The sequence below is a fragment of the Gallinula chloropus genome (assembly GCF_964237585.1).
Source record: "Gallinula chloropus genome assembly, chromosome: 26".
Classification (NCBI taxonomy): domain Eukaryota; kingdom Metazoa; phylum Chordata; class Aves; order Gruiformes; family Rallidae; genus Gallinula; species Gallinula chloropus.
This window is the reverse complement of record NC_140111.1, coordinates 2,138,171-2,157,149: the sequence shown is the minus strand read 5'-3', so window position 1 is coordinate 2,157,149 and position 18,979 is coordinate 2,138,171. Positions and strand designations below refer to the sequence as shown.

General features: G+C 58.9%; 1 protein-coding gene across 1 annotated transcript; it reads right to left on the bottom strand.

The window, feature by feature from the left end:
• Window positions 1–2,725: 2,725 nt before the first annotated feature.
• SOCS7 (suppressor of cytokine signaling 7) lies at window positions 2,726–18,765 on the bottom strand (the record flags this gene model as incomplete). Its single annotated transcript, XM_084275697.1, has 10 exons — window positions 2,726–2,901; window positions 3,853–4,010; window positions 4,262–4,397; window positions 5,412–5,540; window positions 7,595–7,763; window positions 8,173–8,303; window positions 9,059–9,160; window positions 9,813–9,917; window positions 13,067–13,131; window positions 17,888–18,765. The coding sequence occupies 9 exons, from the start codon at window positions 18,763–18,765 to the stop codon at window positions 3,890–3,892; spliced, it is 1,836 nt and encodes a 611-aa protein (XP_084131823.1). The 3' UTR covers window positions 2,726–2,901; window positions 3,853–3,889.
• Window positions 18,766–18,979: the final 214 nt, after the last annotated feature.

The following is an 18,979-nucleotide window of genomic DNA, read 5'->3' as shown; positions in this document are numbered from 1 at the left end:
CAAGGGCTGGCACTGCCCACGCTCCAGCTCCCGGCGCTGGGCAGGGCCCTGGTCCAGCCAAAAAGCATCTGCCACCACCCCAGCAGCACCACCCCTCCTGGCCTGGGGGTGCAGATCAACTGTGAGGGGTGGATATGCAGCTGCATCCAACACAGACACAGGGGATGATGCCTCAGCACCCAGCCCGACACCCCGGAGAACCTTCCCTCCGCCAGACCCCCCCAAGCCTGGCTGCTGGCCTGGAGGTGGGGAGGGCAGCCCCCACCCCACACAGGGCTCATGTAACAGCAGAAGCACCAGCAGGCTGAGGGGAGAAGCCCCCCCACCCCAGAACAGCCGACAGACACCCCTAATTCAAGTATCACCCCTGAGGTCCAGCTGCTGCTCCAGCACCGAGCGCCCCATCACCCTCCCAGGGAGCTGGGGGGTCACACAGGGAGCTCCCCGGAAGGGGCAGGGGGTGGAGGGGTGCAGGATGATGCTCCAGACACACCACAGAGCAGGGTTGTGCGTTTTACACCTGGGCAAGCCCAGGACAGGCTCTGCACTGACACCCAGTGCCTGCCCAGCACCAGTTTCCCCCCACCCCCAGTGAGCTGCTTTCCCTTCCCAAACCCAGCCTGCACCTCCCCTTCCCAAAACAGGGGAGGACTACACGCCAGGGAGAGAGCCAGCTCCTCCCCAGCATCCAGCCAGGGGAGACTCTGAGCTCCCCCACTCCACAGAGCATCCCCTGTCCAGGCACACAGCCCCAGGCCAGCACATCCTTGCCTCCAGCATCTCTCTGAGGAGGGCAGCTGGACCAGAGGCAGGGCAGGGGGGTGGCTGCTCAACGCTGGCACAGAGATGGGTGCTTTGGGCACAGAACTTGGCTCTCCACAGGCTTCTCCTTTCCAGCATAAGGATAAATTGGAAGATTGGAATCCTCAGCACAGGGCCCAGCAGGACCAGGGGGGGAGTGGGGGTTGGAGCATCACCTGCATGGATACTGGGGAGTTTTGCTCTCCCCACATTCCCCCTCCACCAGTGCTGTGCGTGTGGGAGCGGCTGGGTTTCTTCACAGGCTCTGCTCAGAGAGAGCTGGGGAGTCTCTGGCTGAGGGGAGGGATGGAGGCTGGTACCAGAGTGGAGGGGACTTGGAAGCTGGAGGTTCAGCTCCAGCTCCACCGAGGGTCTGGCTCTGCTGTCCAGCACATCTTGGGACAGCTCCCCCTTTCCTGAGGGCACAGAGTCAGCAGCCAGTGGTGTCCCATGAGGTATTTCAGCAGGTTGTGAAGCTCAGTTATTAGTTCCATTCTGGAAGCCAAATCCTTTAGAACAAACCAAACCCAAAGGTCTCCTCCAAAACCAAAGCTGAGGCCAGGGGTGATGGTGAAGCAAGGGAGGGCAGGATTCCTTAGCACCCTTCACAGCAACGCTCAGCAGGGGCCAGATGATTCTTCCAGGCTGCTCTCAGATCCACAGGGCTGTGTCTAACTCCAGGACAGAGATCATTCTTTCCAAGGCAAGACTGAAGTCCCAGCAGCTCCTGAGTGACTGCAGCCAGCTCGTGGAGCACCCACCTCACACCAACAGCCTGATCCCAGGACTGGGACACACACACACATGGCATCACATTTCCAGACTGGGCTGACACAGGATGGAGCTGAGAGCACAGGGACCAGTTCATGTAACTACAGGAGAAAAGATGCTTCTCCAGACCTCTCAGCAAACTTTACACTTCACTGTGAAATGCAAACTCCTTGTGGTTGCAGGATGAGACAGCAGAGCAGGACTGGAAGGGGAGGGGGTGGTGTGGGGGGGGTATTTCAGCCCCCAGAAACACAGCAAGAGCTCCCACCTCTCTTGGCATTACTGTTGTGATCCACTGTGGTTCCATGGATATCCCAGGGAGAGGAGGAAGCAGCAAGCAGGCTCCAAGGGGTGAGATGCCATTCCAGGGGTACACTCTGCTACTCGTTTCTTGCTTCAGGACACCCCAAAGATGCCCTTTCATGATGGACAGCGACTCCCACTCAGGACCCTTTGGAGCTCAGCACGAAGCCACTTCACTGGCAGGTCCTGGAGAAAGGCTCCATGGGACAGACCCTCAGCAAGACCCTTCAGTCCAAGCACCACCACAATGATGCTTCCAGCAGCAGCTCTGCTGCCTTCCTCCCGCTCCGAGGGGCTCAGGGAAGGATGCTTCCCTCAGGGAGCAGCCATTCCCTCTGGCAGGAGGCTCCAGGGCATCCAGTTGACTCCCATCACTCTTCCTTCCTCGGGCCCAACTTGAAAGCATCCAGGACCAACCCAGCAAACCCAGCTGCAAAGCTCCACTGGCCCAAGACTCCACTTGTCCCAAATCCCAGGAAGGAGGGGAGTGGTGCAGGCATCTCCTGCTCCCCCAGGGTTACTCCACAGGGGCTTCCCATCGCTCTGATGCAGTCTGGCTCACGAGCTGCACCCGCTCACAGTCAGGACAGTCTCACCACAACCCCTGGAGCAAACGATGTTCTGAGAGTCCCCTCTTCTCTCCATCTCTTCCCCACCTTGAACTCTCCAGGGGGACAGGGGGGGTGGATAACAAAATCCAGCTGATCATAAGACAGTATTTCTCATGCTGAAAATTAAAAAGAAGGACATAAAAAATAAAACTTTCCCCAAACTGTAACTAGTGCCGTGACATTCTTTGCTCTGTGGAGGCCAGGAGCTGGGCTCAGCTGTCTCCAGGACCCCTCTCCCCCAGCTGGGAGCTGAGGCTCTTTGTTCCCATCCTGCTGTGCTTCTCAGGAGTCTGGAACCTTCTTCTCCTCCGCACAGAAGAGCTCGAGAGCGGAAGCGGCACCGCAGAAAGGAGCTTTCGCCGCCTCCTCCCCACCACAGCCCCGCTCGGGCCACAGGATGGCAACAACCAAATTCCTGGGGAGGGAAGGAGAAGGGAGAGGGATCAAACAACTGGCTTGATGTGATGGGATCACAGAATCATAGGGGTTGGAAGGAACCTTGAGAGCCCATGGGGTCCAATCCCCCCCCTGCCAAAGCAGCTCCCCAGGACAGATCACACAGGTCGGTGTCCAGACGGGGCTGGAATCTCTCTAGAGAAGGAGACTCCACACCCCCTGGACAGCCTGTCCCAGGGCTCCCTCACCCTCACTGGGGAAAAGTCCTTCCCCATGTTGGTGTGGAACTCCCTGTGCTCCAACTTGCAGCCATTGCCCCTTGTCCTGTCCCCACAGACACTGAAAAGGGGCTGCCCATTTCCCCCTGCATAGAATCATAGAATGGTCTGGGTTGGAAGGGACCCCAAGGATCATAGAGCAACCCCCCTGCCACAGGCAGGGACACCAACCTCCAGGCCTGGAGCTACACAAGGCTGCCCAGGGCCTCATCCAACCTGGCCTTGAACACCTCCAGGGACGGGACATCCACCCCCTCTCTGGGCAGCCTGTTCCAACCCCTCACCACTCTTTCTGTAAAAAACTTCCCCCTAATATCTAATCTAAACCTTCCCTCCTTTAGCTTTAGTCCATTCCCCCTTGTCCTGCCATTATCTGCTCTTTTAAAAAAAAAGTTGAATCCCCTCCTGCTTATAAGCTCCCTTCAAATATTTATAAACATTAATAAGGTCCCCCCTTAGTCTTCTTTTCTCCAGGCTGAACAGTCCCCCAGCCTGGCATGAGCTGAACCCCAGAGCGAGCGCAGGGGCGTGCGGGCACAAATACGCACGAGGACGCGACAGAAGCCTCCCTGCCCCTCCCCAAGGAACAGCCACAGCTTCTTTGGGATGGTTTTGTGGTGGGGAGGAAAGTGAGAGGTTTTCCATGTGGCCCTCCCTCCAGGATGGAGCAGGGGTCAGAGCCACACACGTACCGTCAGTGACAGCAACGAGACGGGCGAGGCAGCCTCGCTACGTGGAGGATTCGCTCTCCGGCTTCTGTTTGGAGATGAGCTGAGCTTCCTTCAGCGAGAGGTACACCTCCTCCTGCGGGTCGTAGTAGTAGAACTTGCGGATGTAGGAGATCAAGGGCCTGGGGGAGCAACAGGAGGAAGCTTTAAGCCAGAGCTGCAGCCACACCGACCTCTGCAAAAGGACACCAGGAGCCCCCACCCGCACCCCAAAGCGGTGCGGGCACCCCCCTCCACACTGCAGGATGTTTATCCTGCTGTCGCGAGGTTGGATGAGTCAGTCATCCTCTCCCAGACCCTCTCCTGCAGATCTGGACGCCTTTTTGGAGAGGGAAGCAGAGGGATGGGTGCCCCCAGGGTTCCCCAGACTCACTTGGGCAGCGGGAGCTCAGGGATGTGGTCGATCCGGACCAGCTGCCTGATCCGGAAGCGGCAAAGGTGCTGAAGGGATTTGACGTTGCTGAACCTGGAGACCGGATACAGGAGCTGGACAGGCGTCGGGGGGAGACCTTTTGGGGGGAAGAAAGCAGCAATATTAGAGGCAAGTGTTGTATGAGAAGGGAAAAGCTGGTTCTTGGGAAGCAAAGCGCTCTGCAAGGCTGAGCTCAGTACCACGGGGGCCCAGAGCCCACTGCTTCAGAGCCACTCAGGACCCAGGAGCTGCAAAATATCTCCAGCCTTCCTCAGAAGGCACCAAGAGTTCTGGTGAGGGTGGAAAAGTGGGTGCTGGGGTACTGCAAGCTCCTATCCACCCCCTCTCTCAGGGCCAGCAGACGAAGCATCGCTTTCTACTGAGCAGCAATGAGCTTTTGGAAGGATGCAGAAGGCAGCGTGACCGGCACGTAGGCTTTGCTCTACATAACCCTCTGGGTAGCTCCAGCCAGGCATCAGAAAACTGGGGGATGTGGTCATCAAGAGCTGCTCATTCTTGGGGTCACGAGGCTGGGCACAAAGGCAGCTTCACCCCAGCCAGCTCCCCACGCAGGGCTGAGAGCCAGCTGCACCCAGCCACCCCCCCCCCCCCAAATGCACACACAGCATCCTCCTCCTCCTCCCCCAAAGTTAAGAGCAACCACAGAGCCCACAGGACCATGAGGGCAGCAGGAGCAACAGGAAGGATCTTTGGGAGCTGGGATCATTTGAAGCACAAGGTTTTTATCTGGCTTTAAAGGATTCAAAGCTGGTTACACCCTGACCCCCCCCCCCCCTCTCCTGCTGGCTTGTCTCCGAGGGCAGCAGAGTGAAAGGAGAAGAGGGAAAGCTCTTCACACTAAGATGGGCTCAGAACTGCTCCAGGCAGCTCAGGAAGCTGCAAGCCAGCTTTTGAGAGAGAACAGCACTCAACTGAAGGCTGGATTCTGCCACCCCACTTCCCCCTTCTATGATCCTTCTGAGAAGTTGATGGTCAAGGATGCAGAGCAGGGCGCTGAGCACAGCAGACCAAAGCCACGTTAAAGCTGGTCTGTAGGACAGACCAGCAGCTTGTCCAGAGCCACACACCCCCTAGTCAGCAGGAGACTCACCTGGAACCCTGGATCGGAGGAAGTAGAGGAACTTCCCATTTTTGGAGTGCATGATTGCTCTCTTGATGAACTCCACCACGGACTGGCAGCGGTCTTCGAACTTGGGATGGCACCACAGGCTGAAGGTCCCTTCCAAGAGAACAGACAAGGCTGCACGTTATCAGAGCATTGGTGGTTAAGAGGAGACGCTCAGTCACGAGTCTGGCGTTCTCAGCACCAGGTGACTGTCCCAGGCTGCCTGCTTCTCATCGAGCTGGGATGAAGCAGGGCTCTAAGAGGGAACACCAGTGGCACCAGCTTGCAAGGACACCGTTCCACTGGAACCAGCACTCCCCAAGAGCCAAGGATACACAGCAAGACGTGACAGTGGGACCACTGTAACCCAGATGTGGCTGTAAGTCACGATCACCTGAGCTTGTGAGCACCCTGTGGGGTCTAACACCCCAGCTACCAAAGAGCATGTAGCAGCAGCAGGTAGATACCACCTCCACCATATGTCCCTAGAGTATCGGGGTGGTTCAACACCACACCCTGGGTGCTGCTGCCCCCATCTGCCAGCCCCACAGCCACCAAGGATCACCTATCCCAAGGGAAGCACCAGAGCAGCTCCACAGTCTCACCAGCTGCTCAAACACCTTAATTCACATTAGTGCTGAGCCAGAACCCAGGTGGAGATACATGGACACGGTTCCGCCCCCCTCGCTGCCACCCGACACGGTATATGCACTGAGCTCAAATGGCACATGGGGAAACCAGAGCTGGGCAGCACAGGGAAAGCAGGATCCTTTAACCTGCTTCCCCATCACTGAATAGGTCAGTTTAAGCCTCAGGTTAGACCAGTCTTAGGATCTCTGTGGTGCAAACACCCCCCCCTCATCCCCCCTTGCCGCAGGCCGCAGCCCTGGTCATCCCCTCCCTGCCTACATCTCCCCAGCTGCTGATGTTGCTGGGTTCCAGCAAGAGTCAGGACAGCACAGAGCTTCACCAGGAGCTGAAAAACAGCAGCAGGAGGGTCCAGCTCTGGATGGAGCCCAGCTGAGCCAGGCCCAGGCCCCCGACCGAGCCAGGCCCCAGGCTTGTAATTCCTTGTAGCTGCTTGTAATTCCCACAAGGATGGGGTGATGGAATTCCTCCCTCCTCCTGCAATGCTCAGGGATGGGGGACTGGCCCTACCCAGCCCAGAACAAACACTGGAGCATCTTCCCATCAGAGGGGCCCAAGACCTTAAGCGCTGCTGGGTTTCACCAGCAGAGCTGGCAGATGACAGCAGCATCCCTGGGGCAAGGGCAGAGAGGTTAAGAAAATAAGAGAGAGAGATGAGCTTTGCTCCAAAAGGTTGCAAACCACTCTTTTCCTGCAGCAGGATGGCTGGGAAACCTCTGAGCCCATTATTTGCAGGTACATTTAATGACAAGGCTCTACAGGCAGCTGCAATTAAAGCTTGTGTGCTGGTTGCAGGGCTGCTTCTCCCCACCACGCATCGAGCCCCTCAGGGATCCAACGCTGCCCCAGGACAGCTGCAAGGGCTCAACACAGAGAAACCACGTCCAACGCAGAGCAGACAGAGTGTGTGGGTGAGGTGAGAAGTGTCCCATGCAGGAGGACAAGTGCAGCAGGAAGAAAGGGCATGAAAAGCCTGCCAGAAGTTGGTAGAATGAAAAAAAACCACCAAACCAGCCCACCATGGGAGAGTTAAAGGTTCAGGCTGGGACTGAGGGCAGCTGGAACCGCTGCTGAGCATCCCTCAGGCAGGGGAGAACAAGGTGAGGTGATGAGCTGTGGCACGGAGAGACACCCTCTCATTTCACAGGGAAACCAGCTTCGTTCTGGGAAGTGCTGACAGCTGGAGCGATGGCTCCTGCTGCACATCACGCCCCCAAAACCTTGCCATCCTCATCATCTTCAAGTCTGGGTTTCCAAAGCAAGGCCTGAGGACAGGCATGGGGAACACTCGTACTCCCTGATGTCTCAGTTACAAGGAGAGCTGCCCTTCAGAGCACAAGCAGCAAAGTCAGGTGCAGCTTCTAAGGCCTCCTGCAGAAACTCAGCACAAGAGGGAGGACACGTTGGTCCTGCTCCCCCCTTTTTCTGCTGTGCCCAGAGCGCTGTTTTGCCACCAGCCTGGTCCCCAGGCACGAGCCTCAGCTGCCAGCAGCATCCCCAGGACCACCCGTGGCTCTTACCTCTGTAGTGCTCCATCCTGGTGTGATGGGTGATGCCCTGGGACCGAAAGCTGAGGCTCAGGATGTAACGGGGGTCAGAACTGTCTCGGACCAGGAAGGACCCATCCGGCTTCCCCTTCAGCTTCATCTCTGCATCCTCCCAGTTCATGGGTCCCCAGTACCACCCACACTAGGAAGAGACAGCCAGGATGTCAGCAGATGGGAGACAGACTCGTATCAAGCACGATGCAATTAGCTGCTCTTGTTAATTCCCTTTAAATCCCAAAGTGGGAGTGCCTGGTTGTATCCACCCTGGAGCACGCACGGTCGGGACTCACTGCACACCCCCACATCCCTTACCACCCAGAAGCAGCAAAAGGATCAGACTACAACCCCCCTTCCACACACAATGCAATGCTTTCCTGGGCTCAAAGACCTCACTGGGAGGAAGGCAGGAGGGGGTTTTCCCAGTCCTACCCCAACCTTTTGCTTCCAGCTCTGCAAAAGGGACAATCAGCCCCAAAAAACAGAGCCTACACCCAGAATCTTTTCCTTCTGGCTACCACCACCCCCTCTCTGCCCCCCCAAAAACCCATTACCTTCTCCAGCTCTCTCAAGCTGGCTGCAAAGCTGCTGGAGTCGGGGCGGTAGAGCGGACACTGGAGGTGTGAGGCGGGCTGGCCGGGCACCGCTTCCATCGGCCTCAGCGGGACGATCCGCGTGAAGGCGTCTGCAGAGGGAGACACGTCCCAGGGGCACCGTCACCCATGGGGAGCCCACCCCATGGGTGAGTCATTCCATCCCCCAAGTGTGGCTCTAGAGACCAGGGCAGGAGGGGAGGAGGAAGCCAGGCTGACAGATGGACAGCATCCTCGTGAAGGGCGCTGTGGGATTCACTGCCTGGCTCTCCCGAGGTGCCTCACTCACAACTTCACCTACTACTCCCTTACACTAGCTGGGAGGGAAGGCAAGGGGAGTGCTAAACAGCATGGGCTGGATGGAATGAACACACATCCCGAAAGAGGAGCAGTTCAAACCCTCCAGATCCTGAAGGGATCTGAAAGCAAAAGGGTAAACACACAGGGAACATCCTGGTGCTGCTCAGGGGGACGGCACAGCAGCCTGGCTGCCAAAACTGTGGTGCTCCCACACCAAACCCTGCTCCCACTGCTCTTTGCCAGCATCCCTCGTAGCTGATGTGGTGTAAATGGGGGTGGGCTGGGGTGCTGCTGAACCCAAGATGAGCTGGAGAAAACAGGAGATGCCAAAGTGAGGAGAAAGCTGGACCAAGCAGGGAAGTCGGAGCTGTGACACACCAGTGCCCGAGTGCTTGGCAGCGTAGGCACAGCCCTGAGTGGGTACCACAGGCAGCACCATTACCCTTAAAGCTTTAAGTGAAGCCTTTGAGTTTACCAAGAACACCCCCCAAGATTCCAGACCCCCCCAAAGGGAAAGCCAGAGCCTTGCTGCTAACACTAAGCTGACCTGGGGCGTGGGGCGGAGGAGGCGGAGGCAGAGGGAAAGACTGCAGGGAAGAGCCCATTGGACCCACTAGGACAGATGTAGGCAGCGTCCCACTGATATCATCTAGGAGAGAACAGAGGCAAGAGAGGTTCAGGAAACAGGAAAGCGAGCGAGCTCCGTACCTGACAACACAGCCAGAGCAAACCAGCACTTGGAGAAGCCAAGATGGAGCTTCCCACCAGCAGCTCACCATCCTCCTCTCCTTTCTGAGCATGGGGGGCTGCTGGGGCTTCACTCCTGCTCCTGGTCAGCTTTCCAGACCAGCTAGCTCCACATGCACAGCTTGCAGAGCAAGACAAGCGTTTGGAAGAGAGATTTCAGAGCCAGCAGTTGAAGATGCTGGTTGCTAAGGCTGACCTTACCCATCCTGAGCTGCTCATGCTGAGAGGAGCCAGAGGAGGAGGATGGAGAGCGACTAAGCCAGGCTCCTGGCACAGGAGCCTCCACTTCCACTGACTAGAGAGCAGAGAAGGGAATCAGCCGTGCTGAGCAATGGACAGGAAGGAGGGAAGCTTCCCAGGGCAGCAGAAGCGCTATGAAACCAGCACGTTACACCCCACCTCGCACCACCCCACCACCCCCTTCCCCTCCTGGCTGATCTAAACAAACCCTGAAGCCTTCAACAAACAGCAAGAAATCCTCTGCTGGGACCCTCCTTGGTCCCAGCCAGGGCAGTTCCCACGCTCCCCAGGGATGCCCAGCTCTCAGGTGGTACCTAGCAGGCTGAGGCTTCGTCGCGGCGGGGGCGGTGGAGTCGGAGGGTGAGGGGAGGTGAGTCCTCGCTGAGAGATGTCCACGTCCACCAGTGACACCGTTTCACCTGAAGGTTGAAGGAGCAAGACCGTCAGTATGGCACCTCCTCTGTTCCAAACCAAATTCCCCCCACCCTGCACCGCTTTGGGGACGTCAGTCGGGTCTGGTACTGCAGCCCAAAGGGCAGGCAAGGGGATGATGGACACCAGGATCTGTGGCCAAGCTGGGTCTAGTGATGAGAAATCAAGGCAAGACCCTTTCAGCCCAGAGTTCAGCTAACCACCAGAGCTCAGCAGTGTCAGCACGTCCTGGAAACGGGTTCACAGCTCTGCCAAGCACCCAGCTCATAAACCCTCCTGTTAATGCCAGTCTGAGTGTGTCGACTGGTGCCTCAGATCAAACAGAAACACCTTTTGCCATGAGGGTACCAGCTCTTAAAATTAGTAAGAGGGAGTTAGACAGACTCTCATGTTAAATTTAAGTGGGATTCGCTGAAGCCTGAAGGCTTTGGATCCACAACACTGCTCAGGGAAGGTAACACCACAAATTAAGATGGCCAGCTTAAAGCCAGGAAAGCTGAGAAATCAGTCTAAAGAAATATCACAGGAGAGAAACAAAGCCACCGAATCAAGGACAAAGCATCAGCCTCAGTGCTGGACAGATACAGACTCACAAGGTTGAGGAAGACCTTTTAAAATCATCAAGTCCAACCAATCCAATCCTAAGATAAACCAGATCCCCAAGTACCTCATCTAGACTTTTTTTAAACACCCCCAGGGCTGGGGACTCAGCCCCTCCCTGGGCAGCCTGTGCCACAGCCCCACAACTCTGCCAGGGAAGAACTTGTCCCTCCCATCTGCTCTGCCCCTGCCCTGGGGCAGCTTGAGCCCATTGCCCCTTGTCCCATCTCCTGTCCCCTGGCTGCAGAGACCATCCCCCACCTCTCTGCACCCTCCTGGCAGGGCAGGGGAGGTGGGGAGAAGGTCTCCCCTCAAAGACTCAAAAGGACACACCTAAAGGTTAACAAGACCCTAAGGGGTCTTACCACCCCCAAGGCTTTTCTTACCCCCAAAAAAACCTCAATCTACCCCTGCTCTGATGGACCCCCCCAAACTGAACCACCCCAAACCAAAGGCAACATGATCCAGCTGCCTTCAACCTCAGCTCCTGTGACCAGGAGTCTCTTCTGCTCCAGACCCCGTACACAGCATCACCCACCCTGGGTAAGCACCTGGCAGCACACACACACCATGGGGCAACACTGACTCAGTTTCCCCCTGCCTTCCCCAGCCCTACCTATTAACAAGGCCTGGTAAAGAGAAGTCTTTCAGGTTGGTGATGATCCAAGGCACCTTCTCCCCGAGGGGGTTTGTGGGTGTGAGCTCACACACATGCACACAGCCACTCACTGCTCTCCACACCCTAAAACCAAAGCAGCTGGGCTGCATTCATCTGGCACAGAGCAAGAGCCAACCAGCCTCCAAGGGGCTGCAGTCACTCGGCTTTTAAACCCTCCCCGCAGCGTGGTGGGAGATGTGACAGGGGGCTGCGGCACGTTTCGGGTGCCAGCACCCAAGGAGAGCTCAGGGGAGGCTTGAGGATGCCTTGAGCAGAGACCTTGGCTTGCCCCACACGCTGGTCTGAGAGCGAATCACTGGGAAACTCGTGGGAATTGGGATGGGGGTTTGAATTCTGTCCCACTCAGGTGGTGCCCAGGGCCAGAAAATCCTCTTTAGAGCAGGTGTTGAAGAGACCTGGACCTCAGCTGAAGAAGTCAGTGACAACCCAAAATGATTATACCCCAGATAATTGCTCTGGGGACACCTCCACGCTCTTCTGGCAAAGGGAAAGCTCTTAGGAAGGCACTGCTGCTGTTCCACTGACCAGCAAAGACCAAGCCAAGCCCTCTGCAAAGTGGTGAGCTGGCCAAGCTGGCGACAAATCCAACCCACCTCCCACACCTAAAGCAAGAACTCGCCCATTCCAGGTTCCCCTCTCTGGGTGCCTTTGAGGAAGAGCAGCTCCACACACACCCATGTACCCAGCACCAGCTCACACGTGCAGAGCTGATGCTACAGCTTCCCCACGTGCTGCCCGACAGCGTGGCAGCTCTTTGCTTCCACCAGCCCTGGTTTGCTACACACAGCTCCCAGTAAAGCAGCCACAGGTTCCAGTTACCAGTCAGAGTCAAGCCAAAGGAACACTCTGCCTCCCAGGTCACAAACCAGCTCTCAGAAAGGGGTCAGCACCGCTCTCCAAAGGCTTTGCCATACTCCCAACACAAGGCACACACCAGGCTCTCCAGCCGCTCGCTGCCATCGCACACCAACACCAGCAGCCAGAGGCTTTTGGCTCTACCCAACACCTTTTCTGAGGGGTTACTGCTCCACAGCCACCTTTTGATTCCTCTGCTCAGTACCAAGCCCCTCAACATGACTTCATTCTCAAGCTGACCTTCATTCCAAGCCACGAGAAACCCCACACAGCTGAGAAATCCCCACTCCAGACCTTCAATTCCTACTCACACAAGTCTCGGGTTGGGATTCTCCCAAGAAAGCCCCAAGCCCCATGGCTGGGACTGTTTTGACTCCGAGCCCACACCACAAAAAGGCAGATGACCATGACCAGGAGCCTTTCAGTCCCTCAGCTTTCAGCTGCCAGCAGGGCAGGACTTCCCCCTCGCATGGTTTCCAAACCAGCCGACTTCCCCCTCCGCTCCCCAGCAGAAAAGGGAAGGTCAGAACCCAGCAGGATGCTGGGAAAGGGAGGGGGAAACACGTAGAAGGTGGTAAGAGCTCCACAAAAAAGGGTTTCAATTCCCACAGCCATCACACAGCAGAGCTGTCAGTGGGTGATCCAGGCAGGCAGCAGAACGTGGCCTCAGCTCCTCGCAGACCATGGGAAGGGAGCGCAGAGCTGCACTGGGTCTGTGGGGAATTCCCCCAAGCCCTGGGGTGCAAACAGCCCCGAACCAAGGAAGGACCTTTGCCTCCCAGAGAGCAACTCAAGCCTGTGTTTCAACAGGAGGAATTGTGAAACGCTGGCAGGCAACAGCTCCTCAGGGTCTGAGGGCGGGCAGGACCCTTCAGGGAGAGCCCTGGTCGCACACAGAAGCGATGCTCAGCACCCAAGGCTCAGCACCCAAGGCTCAGCACCCAAGGCTGCTCTCTTGCTAGCCAACCACCACGCTGTCAAACCATCCAAGCCTTTCCTTACCTGTGAAGAGGGGGCTGAACACAACCGGGGAAAAGGCACTTTGAGTTCTCGTCAGTCTGTGTTTCCTATCAGGGATGAGAGAGAGAAAGAAACAAGAATAAAAGTGTTATTAGAGATGGGGAGACCTGGTGCACCCCACCAGAAAACACCCTTTGAGCTTCTCAGACCCGGGGGAGCCTTAGTCCATCTTCCCAGGGCTCCAGCAGCTCATGTTTATTCGCCTCCCGGAGCGGTGCTTTGGCTTAAGTAGGGCAGTCAACCTGCAGAGCGAGGTCTCCATCCTGCTACCAAGCCCATCTCTAACTAGGTAATTAATAAAGCCTTTGGAAATTAAAAAAAACCAACCCAACACCCAAGCAAGTGCAGCAACCAGAGCCAAGCTGCTGTTTCACAACAGGCGTCGGAGCGCTTCCCTGGATCGGGTGTTGCCAAACACCTTCGACAAACAGGTTGAGTCCCTGTGTAACTGGGGCTGTGCCACCAGCAGTCACCCCTGTGCTGCACCTGGGGGGCACCATCTCCCCAAAGGGGTTTCAAAACGCAGGTAAAGGGTAGGTGGGCTCAAACCTGGGGCCTGTGAGGTGGATGGAAACAAGGTGAAAAGGAACAGTCACACCCCGGGGTCGGGAACACCAGCAGCTCCCTGTGAAGCTCGCTGCCCAAGCCAGCAGCTTTATACCAGCACTGTGGCCAGCTCTGTGCTCTCCCCATGTGTAACCACCCCTTCCTTCCAGCACCTTCCCTACCACAGCCCTGCAGGGTTTTATCTAGTGTGGTGAAGCGAGGGACGGCGTACGGCACCCCCAGGACTCGAATCCACAGTAGAGAAACGTGTCCCTGGTTCCAAAAACTCATTCCCACCTTGGAGAGGAACAAAGCTGAGCACAAGGGTCTTTCCAGCATCCACAGTACGTCACACAAGGCCCATCCCAGCATCAGGCAGTCCCTCCCAGTCTGTACTGGGACAGACGAGGTGACTCCAAGTTAAAACGATGCAACTTCGCTGTGCTGGCCCAGGAATCTGGTCCCATTGTGTCCAGGTAAAGGACCCCAGTGCTGAGATCTACAGGAGCCCAGAGCCCAGCTCAGCACCCAGGACACCCTGCTTGAACCCTGAGCGGGCTGGTACAGGGCTGACATCTTCCTCTCAGATGTCTTCCTCCTTCCCCAACCTCCTCCCAGCAAGCTGCCAGCCCCGAATCTTAAGCCCATCTCGTCCTGCAGACCCTGTCTCTGCTCACAGGACCCCCTGCAACACCTGGACAAAGCTTCACCTAAACCCAGCCCTGAGCAAGGACTGCTACCCTTTGGGAGGCATCACAGGGAGGAGAAACCTGAGCTCGAGCCTCCTATCATGGGCCAAAGAGGCCCAGGAGCGCAGAGCAGACAGGTGCCCCCTCATCTTCTCCCAGGGCACACCAAACACTCCTCTTGTTTGGGTCCCCACGTGTCACCAGGCCACAGAGCTACAAAGAAACGTTTAAGGCTGGAAATCTGCAGATAAAAATGCCAACAGCACTCATCAGCCTGAGATGTAAAACCCCATGAAAGCGTTTGAAGCGGTTTCATTCTAAGCCTCTCGCACCTATTTGAGGGCTGGACTTTGTCCCCCAATGAACAATTCCCAATTATCAGCCATACTTCCCCCCCAAATTACGCTCCTGGGCTGGTATCAACCAACAGCAACAGCTCTGGTCCCAGCAAGCTGGATGAAAGGAGCTCTGCTGGCATCTCCCTGTCACCCCAACAGCTACAACCTTCCGCCAACATTTTATAGCCACCGATTCCGATCACATCACCAGCAAGAAACGACTCACACAGACCGGATCCTCCACTTCCCAACTCAGTCTCCACCAAAACAACATACTTCCTCACTTCCTCACTGCCCTCAGGTTCTTCAGCCACCTCCAAAGGATGCTGAAACCCACAGAGAAGTAATTACACCTGAGCGGTACCTGAACGCAGCCGCGCGGGATCAGCTCGGCAGAGCCAGAGGTGGGTGCTGTGAACAGATTCCACAGGGATCTGTGCTCACAAACAGGGAAACCCCTTGAGTCCCGACAAATAAGGATCTTTAGGATCAGTTCCCCACTGGTTCTGCATGATTGGTGGTTCCCACTGCGCTGCCTTCCATCATCCCAAGGCACCGTCCCAGCTGGCTTCGTGCTCCTTTACGTACATAATTACAGGGAGAAGTGTTACAAACCCAACACAGCCCACCCCAAAACTGGGGTACCAGCCTGGCAAACAACCTGCAGAGCCACCCAGGCTGCACTCATCCACAGAGCCAGCACCTAGCTCCATCCCTCCCGTTACCTCAGCGGCACAAATCGCTTCCAAACCAGAGCGGTTTCACTGGTGCCACCTTTAAATATCAGCACCCTGGGTGAGGAGCTGCAGGGTGGTACCCCCACATCTAGCTTCCCAGCCTCCTGCAGCTCAGTAGAGCCCGGCTATTGATTCAGGTAATGGGGCTGGTTTCCTTCCTAAGCAGGTGGCAAAGCTCCGTGTGCCGGCAGCACGATGGGAAGTTCGGGCAGGGATTCCAAACACTGGGAATTCTGCTGCTTGAGAGCTGGACTAGGTAAGCCCCAGCCTGCAGAGAGCCAGGAATGAGAGCTCAAGAGCGAGTGGAGCTGTGAATTAACCCAAAAGCGGCTCTGAACCCACCCCATCAGCCACACAGGACTCATGGCAAGCACCAGATCTGTCCCATGGTAACAGGAGCCACACGCTGGGAAGTGATGGCCTCCAGCTCTTCACACAGCCAAGGAAAGGTTGTTATCCTGCTCAGTTAATGAAGATGGGTGCAAAGGAGGAGACAGCATGCTCTAGTGTGGCTACACATCCAGCAAAGACCATGTCAAGAAGTTAACTCACTGCACTGAGCATCTCCAAACGGAAGGACCAGTGCAACTGGGAGGAAAGAGAACAGCATCTGCTGGGAACAAATTCACTTCCCAGCAAGCCCAGCTTAGCTAAACCGTGCCTAACCTGCTCCTGAGCGTACAGGCATCCCAAACCACGCATCCCTGAGGTCAGCAGGGACCAGCCCACCAACACACAGCCCCCCAGCACCCGGCATGCCCACCCCACATCCCAACAGGAGCGGAAAGCAGGGCTCAAATAATCCAGCCCTTGCCAGCAGGAGGGGGCTGCAGGAACTGGAAGCAGCCAAGTCATCCCTGAACCACTGGAGCTGCTGCATCAGGCACCTTGAAGTAACCTTTGTTATAATATTGCCTAATTAGTGAGGAGCTGCACGATGCCAGAGCACCAGAAGTGACCACGAAACTCCCCGAGCAGAGGGAAGAGCCGAGCGCCCTATCGCTGCCTTCTCAGCTCCCGACCTGCTCAGACACGACCGCCCATCACCCTGTCCCAGCTCCAGGAGGTCCTGAGGACTCCTCCTCCTCCTCCTCCTCCAGCACAAAGGCTCAATAAACCACAAGCCCGTTAGCAAACCGTTATGTCATTACGGGCAGGTCGCCTCGCTGCCCTGCCAGGCCCGTTTAGCCACTCGTGGGGAACGGAGCCGCCGTGTAAAACCTCCCCACCACCCCACCAGCAGAAGCAACGCTCCTCACAGGCACACACAGGCTCTCAGGAGGACTCAACACCCCGACCAGCTCCAGGGCTGGGAGCTGGCAGAGGGAGCTGAGGCTGCCCCTGCCCCAGAAGCCATCCTGTGCTTCAAAGAGGGGGTAATTTCGGTCTCTGTTGCTGCCTTTCAGGGCTTCCAAAGTGCCCCATCACCAGCAGCCAGCGCTGTGGGTCAGCATCCTCAGAGGAAGCCTGGAGCGAGGTTCCTGCTCACCCATCAACAGGTCTTCAGGTGCACTGGGGAGGCAACGCACCCCAAAACGCCTGACGTGAGGTTAATTAACCCCACGGGGACAGGACGGTGCTGTAATACTCACTCCATTCGGGCATTCAGTGTGCTCCCAGGCTGGCTGCACAGGCCAGGAGCAGGCTCTCCCTACCTCCTCCTCCAGGAATTTCAGTCCTGCTGCTGGAAATGCTACAGAAAGGGATTTTCTGGAGCAGGAGGCAACTCACTGTGGCCAGAGCCTGCACAGCGGGATCAGATCAGCACCAACAGGCCCCAGGATTTGTCCCCTGAGCTTTCCTAACCCACGACCCAGCCATACTCCAGCTCCCAAGGCTTCCTCCCTGCACGGAGAACCGGGGCAGCACCCGGAGAGCCACGTCCCAGTTGCAGCACCTACCGGCACGGGAGGCCGGAGCCCGATGGTGACGCCCGTGAGCCTGAGGAAACGGCTCTGCGATCGGCGGGAGGAAACGCCAGCCCCTTGGGTCTGAGCACCGTGTCACCAGAGGCCCCACTTCCTCCCCCAGCCGGTGCCGGCAGCATCCTGGGGCTCCGGTGGCTCCTCCGAGCCACCCATCACCTGGCCGGGGCTGCTCCCGGGTGGTTGCCCACCGTGTCCTTTGGGGATGCAGGGCCCAGAGCAGCGTGTTCCTCCTCCGCCTGCTGCTCCTCGCCGGCCCCAGGGTGGAAGACGAGGCCCCGGCAGCTGCGCACAAGAGGCCTGGACGCGGCTGGAGCCGGGGGACGGGCAGGGCGACCCGCGGTGCCCCAGCCCCCCCCCCCCCCCCCCCCCTCCCCACATCACGGGGCCGTGCCGTTACGCACCGGCTGTCACATCGCAACCGGCACCGAGCACAAAGTCTGCCAGCTGCCCGCCCCACGGCCCCGGTCCCATCACCCCCACACCGACCCCCACACCCCCCCCCCCATCACCCACCCCCAGCCCCGCTCAGCCCCCGGGGCCGGGTCTCCCGCGCCCCTCCCCGTACCTGCCGGCCTCCTGCTCTCGGCCGCGGGCCCCGCAGACGTCGGTCAGGCTGCCGGCCGAGGCGGCCAGCTCCCCGCTGCGCCGGCCCTCGGTGGCAGCGGCGGCGGCGGCGTCCCCGGTGGCCGATCCGCCGCTGCAGCTCTTGGTGCGGAAGAGGCGGCTGAGGCGGATCTTCAGCGAGCCCTTCCTGGCGCCGGGGCCGGCTCCCCCGGGGGCAGCGGGCGGCGGCGGCGGCGCGGGGCCGGTACCGGTGCCTCCTCTCCCGGCAGCGCGGGCGGCTCCGCGGCCGGGGGAACCGGGCTCCTCCTCGGAGCAGCTCCCGGCCTCGTCGGGCTCCAGCGCCTCCAGCACCAGCAGCGCGTCGCTCGTCTCCTCGGCAGCGGGGCCGGAGGGAGGCGGCGGGCCGAGGCAGGGGCAGGGGCAGCCCGCCGGCCCCTTCCCCCCGAGCCCGGCCGGCCGCAGCCCCAGCGCCGCCAGCTGCAGCTCCAGCCCCCCCGGCGGGGCGGTCCCCCACCGAGCCGCCGCCTTGGGCTCCAGGGCGCAGCGGTGCCGCGGGCAGAGCAGCTCGCCGCCTCCCGCCGGGCCCCCGCCGCCGCCGCCTCCCGCCGCCGGGCCGCTCTCCTCCCCGGGCCGGCCCTCCGCCGCGTTGCGGAACACCATCAGCTGCGGCCGCGGGCTGCGCAGCGCCCCGCCGCCCGCTAAACCCGCCGGCGGCAGCCGCCCGCCGCCCGGCCCCGCTCCCGCCGCGCCGGGAACGACGGCGCCGCCCGCCGCTCCCGACTCCGGCCCGGTCCCGTAGCCCAGCAGGCGGCTCAGCACCCGGTAGGAGGCCGCGGCCGCCGCCGCAGCCTCCCCCTCCCGCAGCTCGGCGCGCTGCATGGCTTACGGCCGCCGCATGGCCTCGCCGGGACCGGGCCGGGCCGCGCCGGGCCCCCGCCGCCGCCGCCGCCGCCCTCACACGGCCGCGGCCGCCGCGGCTCCCGCCCCCTCCGCGGCGACGGGCGCACGGCGCCCCGCCCACCCACTTCCGCCGCCGCGCTGCCCACGCCCCCAATGACGTGTCATCGTGGACACGCCCCCCCTGAAGGACACG